Source organism: Littorina saxatilis, linkage group LG3 (genome assembly GCF_037325665.1).
Source record: "Littorina saxatilis isolate snail1 linkage group LG3, US_GU_Lsax_2.0, whole genome shotgun sequence".
NCBI lineage: Eukaryota > Metazoa > Mollusca > Gastropoda > Littorinimorpha > Littorinidae > Littorina > Littorina saxatilis.
In genome coordinates, this window is record NC_090247.1 from 11,987,255 (window position 1) to 12,008,927 (window position 21,673).

The 21,673-nt window shown below is 42.4% G+C and overlaps 1 protein-coding gene across 2 annotated transcripts; it reads right to left on the reverse strand.

Annotated features, from left to right (window-relative positions):
- Window positions 1–1,346: 1,346 nt before the first annotated feature.
- LOC138961634 (mediator of RNA polymerase II transcription subunit 12-like) lies at window positions 1,347–21,528 on the reverse strand. Of its 2 annotated transcripts, XM_070333306.1 has the most exons (12): window positions 21,381–21,528; window positions 19,563–19,685; window positions 16,413–16,977; window positions 14,053–15,831; window positions 10,975–11,116; window positions 10,022–10,287; window positions 8,733–9,525; window positions 7,396–7,545; window positions 7,019–7,093; window positions 6,609–6,688; window positions 4,890–4,927; window positions 3,176–3,303 (listed from the first exon to the last, which is right to left on the reverse strand). In XM_070333306.1, exons 1-11 carry the CDS (start codon window positions 21,410–21,412, stop codon window positions 4,916–4,918), a joined length of 4,017 nt encoding a protein of 1,338 aa, XP_070189407.1. In that variant the 5' UTR covers window positions 21,413–21,528; the 3' UTR covers window positions 3,176–3,303; window positions 4,890–4,915. The 2 variants fall into 2 exon arrangements, with proteins under 2 accessions (XP_070189406.1, XP_070189407.1); XM_070333305.1 differs by lacking the exon at window positions 4,890–4,927 and having other exon boundaries at window positions 1,347–3,303.
- Window positions 21,529–21,673: the final 145 nt, after the last annotated feature.

Consider the following 21,673-nt stretch of genomic DNA (forward strand, 5'->3'; position numbering starts at 1 on the left):
AATTTGCCCACTTTCTGTTCTAGCTTGTACATGTACCCACAGAGCAGAATTATCTCCTCCATCTGTTCTCTTGAGTCAGTAAAGGCACATCATATTTGTTACATATATATTATTCAAAGTGAAATTTACTCAGTTATTTACAAATGAAGAGGTGCCGCAGATTTGTTATGAACATGACTTAAACATAAACAACACCCAACCATCATTAATACATGTAGTCACTTTTCATGGTAACTTTGCAAGTCAGTTTTCATCAAATTAACAATTAGGCTCTCAGATGGACGGCTAATCAAACACTAAATCTGATTTTCTTGTCAATCATATCACATAGCTAGCAGAATCAACATATTTCAAATATGCTCTGTAAAAAAATGGAAATAAGCGTATGTACAAAAGCAAATATTAATAGCTGAGTTTTCATAAGGAAACAACAATCACAAGTGGAACTGAAAACAATAGACACAAACATAACTGGACAGAATGTAAAATACCGATACGTACACAGCTTTCTTTTCTTTTTCTTTATTTGGTGTTTAACGTCGTTTTCAACCACGAAGGTTATATCGCGACGGGGAAAGGGGGGAGATGGGATAGAGCCACTTGTCAATTGTTTCTTGTTCACAAAAGCACTAATCAAAAATTTGCTCCAGGGGCTTGCAACGTAGTACAATGTATTACCTTACTGGGAGAATGCAAGTTTCCAGTACAAAGAACTTAACATTTCTTACATACTGCTTGACTAAAATCTTTACAAAAATTGACTATATTCTATACAAGAAACACTTAACAAGGGTAAAAAGAGAAACAGAATCCGTTAGTCGCCTCTTACGACATGCTGGGGAGCATCGGGTAAATTCTTCCCCCTAACCCGCGGGGGGTACGTACACAGCCTGACCAGTCATTTTTTCCTGACGATATGACGAAGTCACCAAGACAAACTTCGTTTTTAAAGTGCGTGTCAGTTTGTGAGAGACGTAAAGGAGAAGGGACCGAATGTTTACACTACGCCGGCTATTATTTGCATTTTTAGCGTTCTGACGTCTTCTCAAACTTTGTTTTGCTTTTGATGTCAGAGGTTTTTTGTTGGTGGGGGTCAAGGAGATGCGTCTTGGTTTGTTTAATCAATGTCGTTTTGCTTTAAACATTGGAGCCTGTTTCCCGCAAACTGTATCACATCACAAAAACCCACTGTAAATTACTACACAGATATTGTTTGCAATAGTACATGCTGAGCCTGCTGAGTGACAAAATGATAATTACAGTACAGCAGGTTAAAACTCGCATGTCACACAAACCATGCAATGCAATCACAGACATGAAAGAAGATTCAGAAAAATCGACACAAGCACCTTGAAACCATTTACTCCAGCATGCTACATATTCACAGACAGATGACAGGTTTTCATTGTGCTAAAGAAAACTTCTCTTGGTTTTCAAAAATGGCTGCCAATTGCATGATAATTACTCACCCATTCATTCTAGGTTCATTGACATTCACACCATGCTAAAAAAAGTATGGACAAAGTCTTACTTTCTTTCTGGTGTTTAACGTCGTTTTCAACCGTTCAAGGTTATATCGCGACGGGGAAAGGGGGGAGATGGGATAGAGCCACTTGTTAATTGTTTCTTGTTCACAAAAGCACTAATCAAAAAATTGCTCCAGGGGCTTGCAACGTAGTACAATATATGACCTTACTGGGAGAATGCAAGTTTCCAGTACAAAGGACTTAACATTTCTTACATACTGCTTGACTAAAATCTTTACAAAAATTGACTATATTCTATACAAGAAACACTTAACAAGGGTAAAAGGAGAAACAGAATCCGTTAGTCGCCTCTTACGACATGCTGGGGAGCATCGGGTAAATTCTTCCCCCTAACCCGCGGGGGGAACAAAGTCTTTTTGTTTGTTTTACAAATGACTTAAACCTGATGCCAACACCAATTTTTTTTTTAATCACAAACAAAATAATTCCGTTACATGATAATGTGAACAACCACAGTTGTTGTTTTAAACAAAAAAAGGAATGTGTCCCCACCACACCTCCTCCCCTCCCATCCATCGCCCTATTTACCATTCTCTCTCCAATACTTCTTCCCTAACATATGAATAAAACACATGGTCTAAACAAAATATATTTAAAATATACGGTTTATCTAAAGAATATTAATCCAAATACACCGACAAATAATTCCCATTAAAAATGTAAACAGAATGTGAAAAAAATATATTGTCACTAAAATCCCAACAGAACAAAACGAGACAGCTCAGTTTTCTGATTATATATAAATGCCCTCAGCAATAAAAGCCAACACATGCACATGCTTCAACTTCAAATCTGAATACAAGCATTTATCTTACACATACACTGAAACGTAGCATTGCAGAAAACAAAAATGTTGCTCTATAGTGACGGATTTTCTGGCATCAACCATGAATATGTACAATATTTTTAAGGATTTTTATATAGCACATATAACAGTCTTTTCATATGTAAAGCCATTGATGTAAAGTTCAATCGTTTATCACAGTCAAGTAGGGACAGGAAGTCGTGTCACCTCAGTACATAAAAGTCTCAAAGACAGTTACAATTCATGGTATTGCAACATGATGGCTCGTCTAGTTTACACGTGTATACAACATTACAAACTTCTAAAGAGAAAAAAAAGAAAAGAAAAAAAAAAGCTATAACCCAACTATGATGACCCAACTACCTAAAACGCAAAAAGAATCAAATTTCTTGACCAGATCGTACTAGAAATCTTTTTATTCCTAGAAAACAAGATTATTTTCATACAAAAATGAGTTCTAAAAGAGTAAAATGTTATACTATTCCACATATCTTGGCACGCTCTTCGTCATGAGACATTAGGCTGAATGATTTTCTGATAATTATGTTAAAAACAAAATAAAATGTTTGCCATCTATAACTTTGTACTAATATAGCCTGATAAAACCTAAGTCATTGAAGCAGACACCTTCAAAATAGAATCGTTTCGAAACTATACCAGACAAAACTTCAGTGATGACTCGACAAACCTGGTGTAAATGATGATGCTCGGAGTGCAGAGTTAAGTCCCTTGATGTCATGAAAACCATTCCTTGTAAAAATGTCAATTTAACTTAATTCCTGTCATGTTTCTGTTAAGTTAATGTCGTCTTCCTGAACAAAGTCACAAACGTCAGTGATGAGGTCGTGTCAAAAGTCGAGACGAAATGGGACGTCCCATTGGCCGCAGCCCCCCCGAGGTTCGTCGCTGAGCTTGGGAGGGTATGACCTGATGTCCCCGAAAACCTGACCCCTAAAAAGACAAAAAGAAATAAACATGGTAAGTAAGACACAATTACAAGTGACACACAATGTGTCTTTCATCTTCTATACTTGCTCCGCTTTGGAATTTGTAACAAAAACAAACAAAAATCTACCAAAGCTAAATTCTTTTCTGAAATGAAATCCTGTCATGCCTGTCCTACCTTCATGAACCTAATTTAAACAAATTACGCGGCAGTCACAATATATTCACCATTTCTCTGCAGTTGTAAACAAGGGACTTATACATTTCTGCAGCTTTCTATGCCTATGTATGCATTATAAAATAAATCATGAACTGAAGAACATAACATGTCTAATGTCCAACATCTTCCGAAGAACGAGGAGTGCGCTGTTGAGGTATGTGTGCAGAGGGGGGAGGGGGGAGGAGGGGGGAGGGGGGGGGGGGGGGGGGGGGTGGTTGGGGTCATACAGTTAAGCTAAGTCACTGCTTAATTACCTTGCACACACAGAAAATGCTTTGTATGTAAAATGCTCAGAGGCAAAGTCCAAAATGTATTGCATGTTTGTGATTCAAGCAAAAAACTTTGTGAAGAAAGTGCATTTAGTGAGAAGAAAAATTCACCCGCATGAAATTAAGAACCTCGTGGCATGCAGATAACTATAACGATGTTTTTAAAAAAAATAAGCTGTGTGTAATAGTATGCGGTTTTCTCCTTGGACCAGTACATCCAGACACACAAACTGGCACACATCACTGTGAGTTGTACATGTTGGTGCAATCAACAAAGCAACTGTTGCCTGTGTTAATCAAACACAAAACATTAACAATGTAAAAGTTTGATGCAGTTTGACAATAATTTTCCTAGCAAGGTGGCAGGGGGTGCAGAGGGGTGGGGGGGGGGGGGGGGGGGGACAAAATTTGACTAAATGTAAAAAACCAAACTAACAAACAAAAACAACAACAAATATGATTATATTTAATTTTAAAAACTCAAGATTCACCAAGAATGTCATTTCTACTGCCCAATCAAATCTACCAAACTAACCTACTGCTTTACTAAAATCCTTAACACAATATTCATCACATGATGACAAGTACCAAAAGCAAGCAAGAGACAGCGAAGCAAAACTAGTAGGTATCTAAGACATCGACAAGCTGACATATTGCAGCAGATATCACACTGTTCAGGCAAATTGTTTATGTTACTGCCAAGCAGATATCTCCCTCCCTTCCCCCATCCTTCCTCCACTCTCATCCCACTCCATTGCTCTTTTAATTTTCATTTTCTTTTACTGTGAACACTGCAAATGTCCGCACAAATGCACATGCAAACAGGTGCACAAAACAACACATTTACGCCTATAAAGAAACACAACTCTGTTTTCCAGGCTCCCCCCACCCCACCCCCCCTTCCCTTCTCTTCATATACCCTGGCCTACCCCACACCCTCCTTCCTCTCACCACCAGCAACTGCACTGGCTAGCATAAACTTACATCACATCAATAAACCATAATGCTGCATTGAACATCAAAACTGTGCGATGTGAGTCTAGCGTTAAAACAAACAAGCAACTATAAGTAAGCAGACAACAAAGCATGCGTGCATTGCTTACTGGGTATTACTCAGCTACTCAGTCCTTCACAAGTATCGCTGATCGAGAGAGAAAGAAGAAGAAAGAGAGATTAGTGCAGCATAGTCGGATACAGGAACCATCACCTGGCACATCAGGGGCGGATCAGTTGCATTGTAAGGGGGGGGGGGGGGGGGGCACTTTGAATCGAAAGTGAATGTGATGGGCGCAAAGCGCCCGAATTTGCTAGGGGGGTCCGGGGGCATGCCCCCCCGAAAATTTGGTTGGCCCAAAGAAGCAAAATGGTGCCATCTGGTGCCATTTGAACTTAGAAATGGTCATAGAATCAGCATAGAAAAATCTTTTTTTTCTTTTCTTTTTTTTTCTTTTTTTTTCGGGGGGGGGGCACGTGCCCCCTGTGCCCCCCCCCCCCCCCCCCTCGTCCGCCCCTGCACATCAACAAGAGGGGAGAAGACAAATCTGCACGTTTATCAGCCAGGAGACTGGCAGCACCAGACCTGCTCTTGAGTAAGCTTTTCTATCCCAGTCTGCTCTGAGTACATGTCTATACAGTGTTGTTCCCAGGCGTTGGTCTTCGGTCATTGACACATACTTTTCTTATCTGACCCCTGGTCGGTTGACCGTCCAATTGTTTTGTTGTCTTCTTCTCTAAATCATCTAAAGTCGGGGTAACATCTTGGATCATGCCCCTAATAGTTTAACCGTGAGGGCGTTAAACAACATTCATCATCACATTTGGACCTATACATATTTTCAATCAAGGTCTAACTGGCCTTTTGTCTTCTGAAGCTGGGGACAACACTGCCTATAGATAATCATGGACTAAAGTAAATCATATTTAAACAGCCCTTTCCTTCCAAACAGAATAGGGAAAATACACTGTTACCTGCAGTGGGAGGCCCCTCCAATGAGAGGACACCTTACAATACAGGACATGTGCAATTGCCCCTTTATCAATTATCTTGATCAAAATATACCTGTCTGAAAGACCACCTGCACTTTAGGGACACTATTAACTGGTCATAAGGACGTCCTTGTGTAAAAGGTACCTTAGTACTTTTTTGTTGTTGCTCTTGCTGTATTTTTGGTTCTCTTCTTTTTTCACAAAATGCATAAGCTCTGCAAGCCTAAGCATTGGCACTGATATCGTAAAAGTTAATACACTCGAACACAGGTATTTTGAAGGAAGGTCCGCAAAAAGTATAGCTGACAATACACAGAAACTAACTGTAGTTTCAGGTCAGGCTTGACAAAAGTATGGTAAAAGTCTGCTGCAGGAACTATCAGGACAGACATAAGCACAAGGTACAACATGCAGAGGGGATTAAACAGGCCTCAACACAGGTAAACTTGATGTTCTCTACTCGTCAATAAAACGGCCAGCGTAATTAATCAGGACGGCTGCACATGCATGCAAGCTGCCTTCAATATAACGGTCATAAGCAGAGCCTGACATTTCTACATGATACTTTGTTCGTATATATTGCTGTGGAGTTACAAAAATTATTTACAAATTACATGCGCATTTTCAATCCTGCTTCAATCACTATCCAAAACGCTTCCCATGGCTACATCAAGCAAAGAACCTGCATTTAAATTGCTTTCTAGAGAGGATATTATGACAGTAAAGAGAGAGAAAAAAAAGGTCTAATTATCTCAACAATTAAGTACATCCATGAACTACCTACTAAAACCAGCCATGCTATTTGGATGGTCAAGTAAACGAACAATACAACTTACATGGACGTAGATCTGATGACCGGTGGTAGAGTTTCCGTAGTTGGTTGCACTCTGACCCCCTGTTGCTCCGTTCTCCACAACTAGCACACACACAAAATGAACAAAAGTTGCAACAAACAAAAGTGAAACTTCACATTTAAACCAGAACTTTCCAGACCTGAACTGGATCAACTACCTTACACACAGTTAAGCAACATCTTTATGAAAACCAAAATACATGTACAGTATAATTTATTAGTAAGCGTAAAAAATTGAGATAGCCTTGAATTTAAACACATTCATGTTGAGAGTCAAATTGGCCACTGTTGCCACTGATGACATTAAATTTCAGTAAATTTCATCAAAATAACAAATTCCCTTTCATTCACTTCAAAGAAAGATCGAGTGCTACAGACACGCTGCCATCTCACCGTTGAGCCTGTTGTTCAGTTTGTCCAGTGATTCCAGAAGTCTGTGCTCTTCCATCGATAATGCTGAAGGGCCTCCTACAAATAAACACAGACATCCATTACATAGAACAGCTTGTACACAATATGAAGAGATAGCCTACTAAAAGTACCTTGAAATACGACTGAAAAGCAAGCAAGCAAACAAACACAAATAAACAAGCACATATATATCTAAGGGCATACTGACGGTTAGTAAAAATGAGTACCATTTCTTTGATATTATCCTGCCCACTACACCCAAACAAGAACCAAAATAATACTAGTAGTATAGTGACACAGTTTCAAGTAGTTGTTGGGTGTCACCCTAAAAAAAACAAAAACAAAAAAGTGACACAAACCTCTGGCGACTTTCTGACGAATGGAGTTGTACATTTCCTGCTGTTTCTGTGCAGATTCCATGGCTGCCACCACCTTGCTCTCTCTCACTTCGCCCCCTTGCGCATGAATCGCCTGTTCTGCTGCAAGGAATCCCGCCATGCTCTCAGTCACTGCTCACACAATGAAGGGGAGCAAACTCTTAGAACAAAATCTAAACAACAAAGTGACTGTGGTGAGATGAACAAAGTTAAAAACAAAAGATATCTGTACTCACTGATACAAGAACAGCACAAGACAGTACGAATTTTCGCTTAGGCCTAAAAAAAAATAGGTGTGGTTACGGTAACCCGACCTACCCTATTTTTAGGGGCCGATCCTATAACTTTTTATTGCATTTGTCAAAAAACAAAAAAAACAAAACAAAAAAACCGAGTGCAGAAAACGCAATGAAAGCGAAAGCGCCCGTGTCGCACACTTATTTCCCTGTCAAGTAGGTTTAATTTGTACACATTAGAAAAAAAAGTTAAAAAAAAAAAAAAAAATGATTGCCTACCTACCTACCCTATTTTTTTTGGCTATGTTACCGTAACCACACCTATTTTTTTTTTTTTGCCTTATGTAAGCTTCATCAGGAACAAACAAACACAAAAGGCAACAAAGTCAACTGAAATGTCTGTGATGTCAGTGCCATGGGAATGAATGATCAGTTCTGCTGTCTAGAATCCTGCCATGCTCCAACTATGAAGTCAGAGAAATGACACTCAGAGAAAGAAAGAAACCCACTGGCAACAATGCATACAGTACATTTAAACGTCTTGAAAAACACTATTTTGTCACTCTTACCTGGGTTAACACTTTCTACCCCACCTATGTTGACCAAGTTTTTTTTTAGCCGAGACCAGCTGTGCTGCAGCAGGTCACTCAGAATTGTAGAAACTGTGTAGAAAACTGTGTATCAACATGCTGGAATGCAGGCGTTAGATCGACGTTACAGAAAGTGACTGAGGCTAACAGTCTGAGCGAATATATCCGCACCTGGTCAGATAGAGCCAAATGAGTGGGTACGGATATATCCGTACCTGGGAGACAATGAGTTAAACTATCTTTTTTTGTTGTTGTGTCTTTCACGGAAATCCGCAAAATCGCCAAGATTTGGATTGCCTGAAAACACTCTCATAACAAATGCATGGGTGCACATTGGGTGCAAAAACACTACCTGAAAAATCTCCACACATGTCATGGGAATAAATCATGTAGCGGTTCTGCCACAAGGAATACCGACTGAGCCTTCTCTCCACCCTCTCTAGCTGGTACTCCAATAAAACAGGTCACACATAAGTGATTGCGTCAAACTCACTTTCTTCTCTGGGAGCATAGCTGACGTTGACACCAGGGTAGCGAGGGTCGGTGCCGTTCATCGGCTGCACGGTCTGTTCAACAACACCGTTCGTGCGTGCCGTAGCCCCCATCCCTGACGTCTGATTCCGTCGCTGCTGCAGCAGACTGTAACGCTGGAGGTATCCATTCTTCCCCTGCGCCCCCATCTTGGGCTGAGTGGAACCGTTGGAAGTCGGCGGTGAGGTTTTCGTCCCTGTCAAGCTGGGGCCTACCCTGCTCATGCCGTTGGGAATTCCGAGCGCAGCACCGTCGATGTACTGGTGGGAGACATGCACTTGGGTTCTGGCGGCTGTGTCGGTGTTGTTGCTGTTGTTAGAGGAGGACTGCGACGTCCCGCCTTTGCCATCGCTGACGTCCAGCATGGTACGCATGTGTTTCCACAAGTTGTTGATCTCGTCGTCGGTCGGGGTGCGGTCGATGCGCAGGCCGTTCTCGCTGTACACCGCCTTGTACGGGTTGTTGGCGTTGCTGAAGTGAGAGTGGGAGGGGAGGATGGTGGTGGTGTGGAGGGCGGGGGCCGCTGACTTGCCGCTCATCCCCCTACCCTGTTCCCGTGCTTGTGGCGCAGTTCTGTTGAGACCGTTAGCATTGGTGTTGCAGTTTGTAGAGTGTGCGGTGGTGGTGCCGTTTCTAGTGCCAGACATGGTGTAAACGGTGGCGGTGGAGGCCGGTGTTGTGGTGGCACCAGCCGGTGAAGAGGCAGGAGAGTACACCGGGACACGAGACATGAAGTTGTTGTTGATCAGATGCACCTGTGAAAATATCAACAATATAACTGTAGCGAACGAGAAGAAGACTCAGTGATTGAAGATATATGAGGCAGTCTGAGAGTGCCAGACACCTGTGTTAATTCAATTTGGCGCTTGTGTGAAAGGAAAGAATAAACCAAATGACCAGACATGCGAGTTTACTTACCATGTGTATTTGGCTGATACATGTTACAGGAACATGTATGTCACAGGCTAAATAAGTACATTAAACCAGAAATGCAAGCTTGAATAAAAGTAGCCAAAAAAGAAACAAGCAAACAAACAAATAAGCGAACATTTCAGAAGTCTGTCAGTCAACTGATTTTGTCACCTTTGTGAGTTACAAAGAGTTTCTGGCTTTGTCATTTGTTTATTTTTGTCTTTTTTCACTATTATATGTGTTTAGGTGTGATGCTCTCTACTTGTTGGAGTAAAGAAACTCTCCATCCCCCTCCCCCCCCCCCCCCAACTCCCCCCCCCCCCCCCATCACCCACACACCTTTTTCTCCAGCTGTGACTTGTGCACGGTGATGCCTGCTGTCCCAGTGGAGTCGTTACCATGGTTACCCTGGGCAGTGCCAGCCTCGCCGCTCATAATGATGTGAGCCGCGGCCTTGGGTCTTGCGGCTATGGTAGGGTGCCTGGCAGGGCCGGCGCTAGCCACTCTCGCACCCTTCGGCCTGCTGTTGGCCGATTTGGGCGCGGTGGACGTCACTCTGGCTGAGGCTGGGCGAGGGCGCTGTGGTGTGGATTTCATTCCCTGCTCTGAAAGGAAAACAATCCATTTTCAATTAACTGTAACAGGACAGAAACAATGGGAACTAGATTAACTCATCTTGAAAATTGGTTGGACATACGTACTTACACTGGACTTTTCATCCTTAATGTCCAATTGTCAATGTGAGTCCAGTTTCTATGGTTTCCTTTCTGCAGTTTTATCACCAGCAGTCGTTTGTTTGTTACTGAAATTCTGATTGCCAGCTAAGGTCAAAGTTTTAAACACTGTTAGATGATTTGGTTTGTGTGCCAGCCATACAGCCAGCAAATACGACAAATACCAGCAAATGTCTGACGAGCAGCCTGCAACTTTCCTGGCACACCAAGTAAAATGTTGATGTGATCTGTGCGTGTGTTTATGTTCCTCATAAAATCAAAGAGAGCCAGCTCAATAGGGAACTTTTGGCAAATCGTCCCATTGCTTGGAAATTTTATTCACTTCTTCCCAGTGGAAAGCTAGCAGCAACAAGAGTCACACTACCCAGGATGTAATCAGCCACTTGCGCTTGTGGCAAAAGAACATGGCGGTGACACAGAGACGGGACATGGATACTGTCTGTGGGTTGTCACAAAAAGTTTACCCATTTCCATCCTGGCTTGGATTTGAACCGTTGCCCCAAGGATCCACTGAGCTACCTGACCCCAAACATGTCAACACGTCAATGCTTTACATACCAGCAGATCCATTCTTGGTAGTGGTGGCAGTAGCACCTGCTTTTGTGGCAGGAATGGAACCCATCAAACTGTCGCTGCTGTCTGTGTCTTCTTCAACGTCATCCTCGTAGTGCAAGTCAGCAAACCTCACTGCTTTCTTCATCTTCAACAAGAACAAGTTGCGTAAGGCGAAATTACTACATTTAGTCAAGCTGTCGAACTCACGGAATGAAATTGAACGCACTGTATTTTTTTCACCAAGACAGTACAGCTTCGTCAATCCCCGCGAGAAGGAAATCGCTCACCTCCCACGTGCAAAACGCAGTGATATGCACACGCCAGAATAGCGCGGTAGCGTATTGTGCTAAGCAGGAAAGCGCGCTTTTCTGTATTCGTGTTAACTTTCTGAGCTTGTTTTGAATACAACCTATCATATCTATATGTTTTTGGAATCAGGAAACGATAAAGAATAAGATGAAATCATTTTTGGATCGATTTCTTAAATTTTAATCGTAATACTAATTAATCTATTTTCGTTAATTGTGATCACATATGTATATATTTTTAGATTCAGAATGTCATGAAAAATACGATGCAATCAATTTTAAATCTGTTTGCAAAAAATCGATTTTAATGACAACTTTAATGAGCAAACTCATAAATTAATTTGTAAGCCTCCAAGCTGAAATGCAATACCAAAGTCCGGGCGGCGTCGAAGATTACTTGACCAAAATTTCAACCAATTTGGTTTAAAAATGAGAGCGTGACAGTGCCGCCTCAACTTTCACGAAAAGCCGGATATGACGTCATCAAAGACATTTATCAAAAAAATGAAAAAACCGTCTGGGGATATCATACCCAGGAACTCCCATGTAAAATTTCATGAAGATCGGTCTAGTAGTTTTCTCTAAATCGCACACATACACCACACCCTCGTCTCGATTCCCCCCTCTACGTTAAAACATTTAGTCAAAACTTGACTAATTGTAAATCCTTCTTTGTTAATTCGACATTTTGATTGGTCAATGCAATCACTCAGCGGTCAGGCAATCAGCGTGTATCACCTCCAAATGGATCTGCCTCAATGTACACTTCCTGGCAAGCGTATCAATACAAGTCATGTGTTTCACGTGTCGCCATGACTGCAATAGTTTCTGCCAGCCGGTTGGTCATGCGCACGAACGATAGACAAATCAAGGGAAATGGAAGACAGCAAGTACGCAATTTGGTGACCGAGACATGAAAAGGATGTGACGTCATGTTATAATGAATGACGAATTGTTCTAGCGAGAACGTCACTTTGTGATTCGGCCTTTGCAGACTTCTCAAAAGGAACAAGCCATGGAAAAGTCAGTCTGTAAAATATAGAAAAGCACATAATAACCTCAAGCGAATTATAATGTGCTAAGCACATCGTAATTCCATGGGACTATACTTGCACCGAAGGCGATGGTAAGTACGTGACAAGTCATGAATAAAATTGATGAATTGAGGTGCCACTTCACATCCAAAAAGAAAGATCCTTTGAATGGATAGATTTACAATTACAATATCGACCTGCTGCTTTCAACATGTCGGGCTGTGCCTACGGCCTTCGGGATTCCATTTACAAATCACAGGTGAGACAATTTCGGCACCGCCCTCCATGTTGAAAGCAATCGGTGAATATTGTATCAATGTAAAAAGCAGATCATCATCACAGCCATCAAAAACAAAGACCAGTGGTCTTCTTCATCTTCAACAAGAGAAAGCAGGTCATCATCAAAGCCATCAAAACAAAGACCAGTGGTCTTCTTCATCTTCAACAAGATGTTATATGAAGTCTTATATCACGCGCGTATCTCCAGACTCGGACTCAAGGCGCAGGGATCTATTTATGCCGTGTGAGATGTAATTTTTTACACAATACATCACGCATTCCCATCGACCAGCAGATCGCAGCCATTTCGGCGCATATCCTACTTTTCACGGCCTATTATTCCAAGTCACACGGGTATTTTGGTGGACATTTTTTATCTATGCCTATACAATTTTGCCAGGAAAGACCCTTTTGTCAATCGTGGGATCTTTAACGTGCACACCCCAAAGTAGTGTACACAAGAGAAAGCAGGTCATCATCACAGCCATCAAAACAAAGACCAGTCTTCTTCTCAGGCCTCTGTCTTCTATCACCGACACATATTTTATTTCATCTGACGCATTGCTCTAATCCTTGGTCATGCAGTCGACAGTCTGATAGTTTTGACATGAAGGAGATCATCTGACCAAACAATTCTTTGTTGTAACCAGCATGTTTAGACCTACACACATTTTCAATCCAAGTCCAACTGACCTATTGTCCTTTGAGTCTGTGAACAACATTGATTCTTTACTTTCAACAATACCAAACAAATTAGAATCACATATGAAATGAGTATACCCCGTGATCTAGTGGTTAATTCAAATACAAATGAAGATTTTCTGCCTTGTAAAATATTTCCTTTGTTGAATTTATCACGTACAGTGCTATCTAAATGACAGTTTGCTGCATTCTTTGCTTCAGAGTGTCATACAATTCATCATAAAAATTAAAATGTTCTTAATATTCTTTCTGTAGGCAAATTCAGATCCCACAAAATGCAAAGTCTACATGTATCACATCCTTATACTTTTATGGGAAAAAAGAGGTCACCCCCAAAACAAAACAAAATAAATAAATAAATAAGGGCAAGAAAAAAGCTAGAAGACAATTCAAACCAAAATACAAGAGAAAGGAAAGGGAGCACGAAAAAAAGGAAGAACAGGCAGCGCATGAACAAGAACAATGTTTTGCAGCAAGAAACGTTCAAGACACAATGTTGTTCCCAGGCCTCAGTCTTCAGTCATTTACACATATACTTTTTTGATCTGACACATTGTTCTGACCCCAGGCTAGTCGAATGTCTGATAGTTTTCAAACAAGGGATGTACGTCTTTTGTGAGAATTTTTTTTTTTTGCAGCCAGGACATTTTTAACAGTATATATTTTGAATCCAGGTCAAATTGACCTATTGTCTTCTGTGTATGGGAACAACACTGAAGACAAAATCTCCAACAAACTATTTTCTCTATAAGGCTTACCCGTTTCTTCTTGGCTTCAGCGTAGTGGTGCATGTGTTTCTTGGCAATCTCCACACTGTCTTGAACGTTGAATTTACTCTGACCAGGATTGCTCTCCGCAGGCTTTGAGTCTCTGTTCAATTTCTTCAGGATCCCTCGCACCTCTTTCTGCCTGACACTTTCACATTCCACCACTCTGACTGTTGGCTCAACATGAGTCTTCTGGGTCTGGCCGTTTTCGATAATGGTCAGTCTGCCGTTAACGAGACCCAGAGTTCCTTGTGAGACACTTCCCTCTTTGCCCTGCTGTGGTTGTTGCTTTGCGTTCTGCTCTGTTACAGAGTGGCTGTGGATCGTGTTCTGGTTGTCAGCCACCTGCTGCCTGTAGTCGGCTGTTTGCTGGCAGCCTTGAAAAGACGGCGGCATTGACGCTACAAACTTGAGGCAGGTGGTTGCTGGGTAGGTACCAGTCGAGGTCATCATGCCGCCAGGCTTTTGTCCTTGACCCCTAGGTATCTCCGTGTGTGCGGGGTGGGCTCCGTTGTTGGTTTGGTTGCCCTGAGCGGGGTGGACACTGCCGGCCTGAGAGTAGTCTGGCCCTCTGTTCTGAGCGGGGTGGACACTGCCGGCCTGAGAGTAGTCTGGCCCTCTGTTCTGAGCGGGGTGGACACTGCCGGCCTGAGAGTAGTCTGGCCCTCTGTTCTGAGCGGGGTGGACACTGCCGGCCTGAGAGTAGTCTGGCCCTCTGTTCTGAGCGGGGTGGACACTGCCGGCCTGAGAGTAGTCTGGCCCTCTGTTCTGAGCGGGGTGGACACTGCCGGCCTGAGAGTAGTCTGGCCCTCTGTTCTGAGCGGTGTTGACCGTCTGGTAGATCCAGGTGGTGGTGGCAGCGGTGCTGATGTTGCGCGAGGTCTGGGGATGGAGGTTGGTGGCCATCACGCGATCAGCAACCATCTCTGCGGAATAGTCCGAGGTGGCCTGTTTGTTGAGCTGCCCCTGTTGAGTTGGCCAGCCCGGATCCTGCTCTTCCACAGGAGGCGGGGAGGTCCAGGCGTACACATGCGCCTTGGGACGCTCCACCGGACGTTCGTTCTGAGTCAGAGCAGAGGTGGGCTGTTCCGCTGCAGGAGGGTCACTTTTCACATCACTGGTCTGCCGTGAGTTCTCCCCAATGTCACCACCGCCAGCATAATGCTTAGACCCTGTGGCGTTGCTACTCTGGTCAGGGTGAGTGTCAAACTTGCGATGGGCCAGCAGCTGACTGTTGTACTGCAATGCAGGGGCGGGCTGTTTCATGGGCTGGGGGGCAGCGGCTGGCTGTTGAGGAAGTCGCAAGGCCATTCCTACACGTCGCTCTGGACTGTGACTCCCCTCCAAGGAGTCCTGGTAGTAACTGAGGTTGCCCTGAATGACGGGACTGCTGAAGGGGGGGACACCCGACACCGGGCTGTAGTAGCCCTGGGGGATGGGGCCGACGACGTGACTGTTACCTGTACTGTTCATCATCACACCCGGGCCAACGTCCCCCCTTCCTGACCTTGCAGATTGGTGTGCTGGTTCCGTGTCCGTTTTTCTAATCTGCTCAGCCTTCGACCCATCTCCTTGCTGCTGTGTCCCTTGATTGTGACGCTGGTCTCTATGCTGTTCGGCTGCTCGGTGAAAGTCTTTGAGGGCCTGGTGGTCCTGCAGGGAGTTGCCTAGCGACAACTGGTTCTCCTCGTCCTCCAGGCTGTCCAGCGAGGAGAGACTCTCACTGCGCTCAGGGATTTCATCCTCCTCTCTGTCCTCCACTCCTTGCACCTTCACAATATCAAATTCAGAATGTGTATTACACACAGTTGTCCAGATCTGCCTTGATAGAGCCATGCATATATATATATATACAGAATGCATCCCCCGTGATCTCTAGGTATCCACCCTCATGTTGCAGTTAAAATACATGCCCTCAAGCACATTGACACAGACATGGTCACACAAAGCCAGGGACACACACCATCAAAACACACATGCAAACACACCTGCACAATCACACAGACACATGCAGACCAAGACAGACAGACAGACAGAGTGACACATGCACACACACACAAACAGACATACACACACACACAAATACAGACAATCGTAGGCCGCGTAGGTCCCTGGCTGGTTAAGGGGCAGAGCACCTGGAGGAGCAACGTTCCCACGAGCTGAAGCATTTTGGACTTGTTAATATGAATTTAACCCCCTCTGGTGAAACATGTCTTGCGCATGTAAAGAAAAACACTATCTTGTCCCTCTCACCTGGGTTCAACTAGGCGTTTAATACAAATTTAAGAAATCTTGCTTTCACAGAAATCCGTTAAATCGTGGAGATTGGGATTGCCTGCATATGTACGCACCTTGGCATCATCGTCGATCTCCCTGCGGATGGCTTGGTTAAAAGCATGCAGCGACTTCTGCTGCTGCTCTATCATCAGCTGCTGGTGTTGCTCCAACTGCTGCTCAAAACGACTGCGACTGCTCGCCATGTTGCGCATACTCCTCTCCATCAGCTCTGCACGGATCGAGGCTTCCAGGGGGCGCCCCGACACAGGGCGTTTCTGGTTCTGATGCCTTAGAGAGCCTGCGCTGCTAGCACGACTGGTTCTGACGTTGGACCGGTCTTGGTGTTCCTGACTGGTGTGGTTGTACAGACGCTGAATGGCTTCCCGGCTCACCCTGTCGGCACTGTTGTGCGAGGGGGCTGAGGTGCCGCGCACCAGTTGCAAGGCTTCTTCCAGGTCCATGTGACTTTGCTGGGGGCTGTGACCATGGTGGGAGGAAGAATAGTGCGGCCGAGTGGGAGCTTGACAACGCTGGTATTTTTCTGTGGCTTGTTTCTGCTCCTCGTGTCGCTTGTTCAGGATCTCCTGTCGGCGCTTCTCTTCCCGCGTCTGTTCCTGCTTCCTTTTCTGCGCTGCCACCCTGCAGAAGGCATGAGTGGTGATTAGAATTATCTAGGTTGACATAAACTCAATAAAAAGATATACATTTGGAACTCACTGCCATCATCTTTTAAACGGTGAAAGTCACAAAAAAGTTTTAAAAAAATCTGTACTCAACCACCTGATATCTTGTCGATTCTGATTTTCCTGATGTATAAAAATTATTTTCCAAATTTCCCCACTGTGTTTTATAAAATAATCATATTATGAAAGCACTTACATTCTTATCTTAGTTGTTATGTATTCATTGTTAGTAAACATCGGCATTATTCATGTTTTACTTTAAACGCAATCATTGTTATTTATAGATCACAGGCACCTGATGTAAGTAGGTCACACACGTGTAAATGTTGTGCCCAGTCCTTGTTTTTGTTTCTGTTATTATTTTAGTTAGCAGGTCTAGTTGAGCACGTATTAAGTATCATGTACCCACTACTAGTCATTGTGCATTTTAGTTAATGGACTGATGATGTCATTTGTATGGAGTCGACGCACGTGCGAGGATATGTATGTGTGGGAGGGGGAGGGGGGGGGCGCGGGAGATGGAAGCTTGCTGTATGTTATGTAATGTATATATTGTGTGTGATACGTGGAAATGTGATACTATTTATTTGCATGTATGATACAGGTACAAATGTGATAATTGTAGGCTTATACTAGTGATTACTGTGTGTGATACATGAAATGTGATATGAATGCTGTTTTTATATGTTATACTCTTACTTTCTCCCAAGCGCAAGACAAATTCTTCTTTGAAAATTGAAGCCAATAAAATTTGAGTTGAGTTGAGTTGAGTTGAGAAATGCAGTATAAATAAATAAACAAGTGTGTGTACTTGATATCAGACATATTATTAATTTCCTATTGATTGTATTTTCCATTGTGAATTGCTTAGGCCAAACAAAACTATATGTTGGTTTAGGGTAACATGACCAAAAAAGATAAGGACGGTAGGTTGGCTTTTTAAAAAAATTTAATATTTTTATTTTATAAATGTACTTATGTAGTTGATTTTAACACTATTGTGACTAGCACTGCCATGGCGTTAACGTCCTGCCTGCCCAAGCTTGCCACCAAGAAACTTCCCAAAAATCAGTAACTGTAAAGAAATCTGTCTAGCAAGCTTGAATTAAGTCCAATCACCACCAAATTTTGTGTACTAATTCAAAAATGGATGCCCAGTTCAGTCGTGCTATTTATAAGTTTGTCACGCGATTTGTTTTAGCAAAGGGGGGTGAAAGGGGGGTGAAAGGGGGATAATTTGTGTTTTTTAACGTTTTTTTGTGTGTGTTTTATTTTCCACTGCTTTTTTAAAAAGTTATTTTTTAACAGAAAGTATTATAAATAATGTTATAACCAAACAAGGTGTAAAACCTATGAATTAGCTGAAATATTGTTAACATTGTACACAGAAATAAGGAGACAGTACAAAGAAAAAAACAAGCAAATCACGCATTCACTCACAGCATCCTGACTCAAATGAAACAAAACTGTAACACTCACCAAATGATGTCTAGGTAATCCATATTGAATATAAGTCACATTTTCACAACAAAGTACCAACTGTACACATATGAACATTTCCAAAAGGATTAGAAGGCTCCAGCCATCCATTGTTATCAGTGCTGCCACGCCCCCATAGCTCCTGCACGATTCCGAGATACATGTTCGTCTAGCAGTATCACCCCCTACCACGTGTAGTTTGCCGACTCGTACTAGCAACAACGGGACTGTTTCTTCCTCAATATCACTGCTATTATCGCTTTCTTGAGGCTAAAACGACACGATGTATCATGATCTACAGGATCCTCAAGATCCAACATCCGGAGAATCTCCTCCCGTGACAAGGCTCGCCTTCGATTCATTTTTTTTGTTCGAAAACACCACGCAAATCTGCACTAATTTGATCAAGCCGGAAGAGAAAACCACGTGTATCAAGGGAAACAACTCAATTTATTGCAATCTTCAAAAACCGGGAAGCAATCACGAGTCTTGTACCTTGTATGACTGATACTGAAAAATGCGCGTCCCGTCCATGGGCGTGTCAGCGCGGTTACTGATTTATCAGCGTCCCGTCGCGAAAGTGTTAAAGGAGGTTACTTCCCTTAGTCTTGGTATGGTTTGCAAAATGTGCCAAAAGTGGGGTGTTTTAAGAAATGAAAAAAAGTTTTAGGGTCGGACTCGGAGGGACAAAAAAGGGTCGATCAGGTTACCCTAAACCAACATATATTTTTATTTGGCCTTAGATATGCTATGTCTTCTAAATTATGCATATTATTTTGCTAATGACTGTATCATCATCACCAACATCTGAAGCGTGTGTATATAATTAGTATTGTATTCTAATTTTGCTCTTTAGCGTTTCTATTTTAGTATCGTTTGATAGTGGGGTTTTGTTTAGTGTGTTTGTTTGTCTCAAGGACAGATCGTAACAAAACACCCAGCCTTAAATCTGTTATCCTTTATAAAGTTCAGTTCATTTCAGTTGAGTTATCTCACTCTCTCTTAAAAAAACTCACACACACACACACACACACACACACACACACACAACACAGCACTTACTTTCTTCGCTTGTTTGTTTCCTGTGACAGACGGCGTGCTCTGGCAAGGGCATCATTTTGATATGGATTACTGTATGCCTTAATGGTTTCAATCTGGTCCCGTTCTATGTATTTGTAGCGTTTTCTACCATTGTGTTAAGGATAACCTATGATCATCATTTGATTTAGCATGGGTAATTCTGCACAATCCAGATTCAGGTGTGTAAATTATAAAAACACATGCACTTCATACCAAATACAGTTGTAATAGGCAGGCAGGCAGGGTGTGCCGAAGAAAAATTTCCATTTTTATGTAATATTTTAATGGACAATAAAGTGCTGTTATTGTTATTGTTACTGTTACACTCTGTACAGTTCCATTATCATGTTTTGTAACAAAGTACAATTACAAAGCTGAAATGATCGAACACTTATACTATATAGGCAGAATATTTCCAAAGATACAAACAACTCAAGTTAATAATAATAATGGTCTATATGCTACCATACAAACCATATGTATTCATAAGGTGATAAACCCCAGAAACACACAACCTCACCAAAGTAATACAAACATGCCTTTAAAACGGGAGATCAATAACTAAGATTTCCAGACTGCAGTTTAAAAGCTTTAACTATCAAATATTTATTGCTTGGAGAAGAACCAGGAAATAAAACAATACCTAGGATTTCCAGACAGCAGTTCAGGAATCAGGAATCAGGAATTTTACGCCGCTTGGAACCTTTTTAGGTTATTTGCGCGACGGGGGTGAGAGCGCACCGCCTATACGTTAAAAACAAACTAAGGACCTATCAATTTCTGTGTGTCCTCATAAAAACATCTAACATGTTACTTCAAGTAACCCCTAGTTTAGGACACCCCATAACCTATACAATTTCCTATCATTGTTTGGGTGTTTGAGGAGCTGGGGGGTAACGAGGGACGTAAAGCACCCAACATACACGCCGACCCCAGTCCTCTTATTTTAGCTTCCCTAATTTAAAATGTTTAAAAGCTGGTTTAAAAGTGATTCTCTAGATTTTAGAGCAGAGGGCCGCTTGTGGCACCTCTGCTTATTGCTGTTGAGAAAGCAGCAACAGATTTTGCCTGGACCACCTGCTCGTCTAGTGCATTCCACTCAGCCACCGTCTGCACGAAAAAGGAGCGTCGATACTGCTCTGTGCTGGCGTCTGGAATGATGTAGCCACGGGTGTTGTTGTAAGAGTACTTGGTGACGATGTTACTTGCTACGCAATCGGGAAAGGTGTTGGCCCGTATTTTCCTCTTCTCTTTATCTATTGGTTTCAGGAAGTTTTCTGGAGGTATTGCTGGGGTATGTCCCTCAATGATTTTGAAGAGAGTGGTGAGTCGCTGTTGTTTTCTGCGCTCTTGTAGAGATGGTAGATTTAGGTCCCGTAGCATCTTTGTTACACATCCTGGGTCTTGGGAACGGTAGTCGCGCTTTATGAATCTTGCCGCTTGTTTCTGAATCCGCTCAAGTTTTGTTTTGTCATCGACTAGGTGTGGTTTGAAAGCTTAAACTATCAAATATTTATCGTTTGGAGAAGAGCCAAAACGGAGGTTAACATTTTGTAACTACTATGTGACAAACCATTGTTTACAGACTTACCTGTCTATCTATCAGTCACTTATTATTCACACAAAATCAAAACTAAATTCTCGTTCCACACTAAAGAATAGTAATAATCATTCATCTTTACACTTTCACAGTGAAACTCAAAAGCACAAAATGCATCCAAAATGAACATCTGTCTAAACATGTACACACTTCAGTTCAAACACCTGAAAGAAAATTATACACTCTGCTTCAAAGGATACGAATACGCCCCTGCCAACAGCTTGCTATCCATGGAGAATCTCCCGTTTTCAGTCGACTTTTAGTCAAGGAAATTGAGTCCTACAAGCTTTTATTATGGTTTTCGTCTTGATGTTGGCATCTGATGACAACCATTGTCCGCCATGTTGTTTTAGTTACGATATGCGCAGGAATGTCAAGAATGGATAACTGCTGCGCATGTTCTGGAGTGGCTTCCCTTGGCAAATTGGTCGTCTGCACGCTGACGTAAACCGAATCTTGTACTCTTGACGTGATCAGGGCTAAACCAAGTGAG

Coding starts and splice junctions, on each gene's coding strand:
- LOC138961634 (XM_070333305.1), bottom strand. CDS start 21,412: ATGGATAGCAAGCTGTTGGCAGGGGCGTATTC. Junction 19,686..21,380: donor CTGTTGGCAGGGGCGTATTC/GTATCCTTTGAA, acceptor ACACAATGGTAG/AAAACGCTACAAATACATAG. Junction 10,288..10,974: donor TACCAAGAATGGATCTGCTG/GTATGTAAAGCA, acceptor TTTTCCTTTCAG/AGCAGGGAATGAAATCCACA.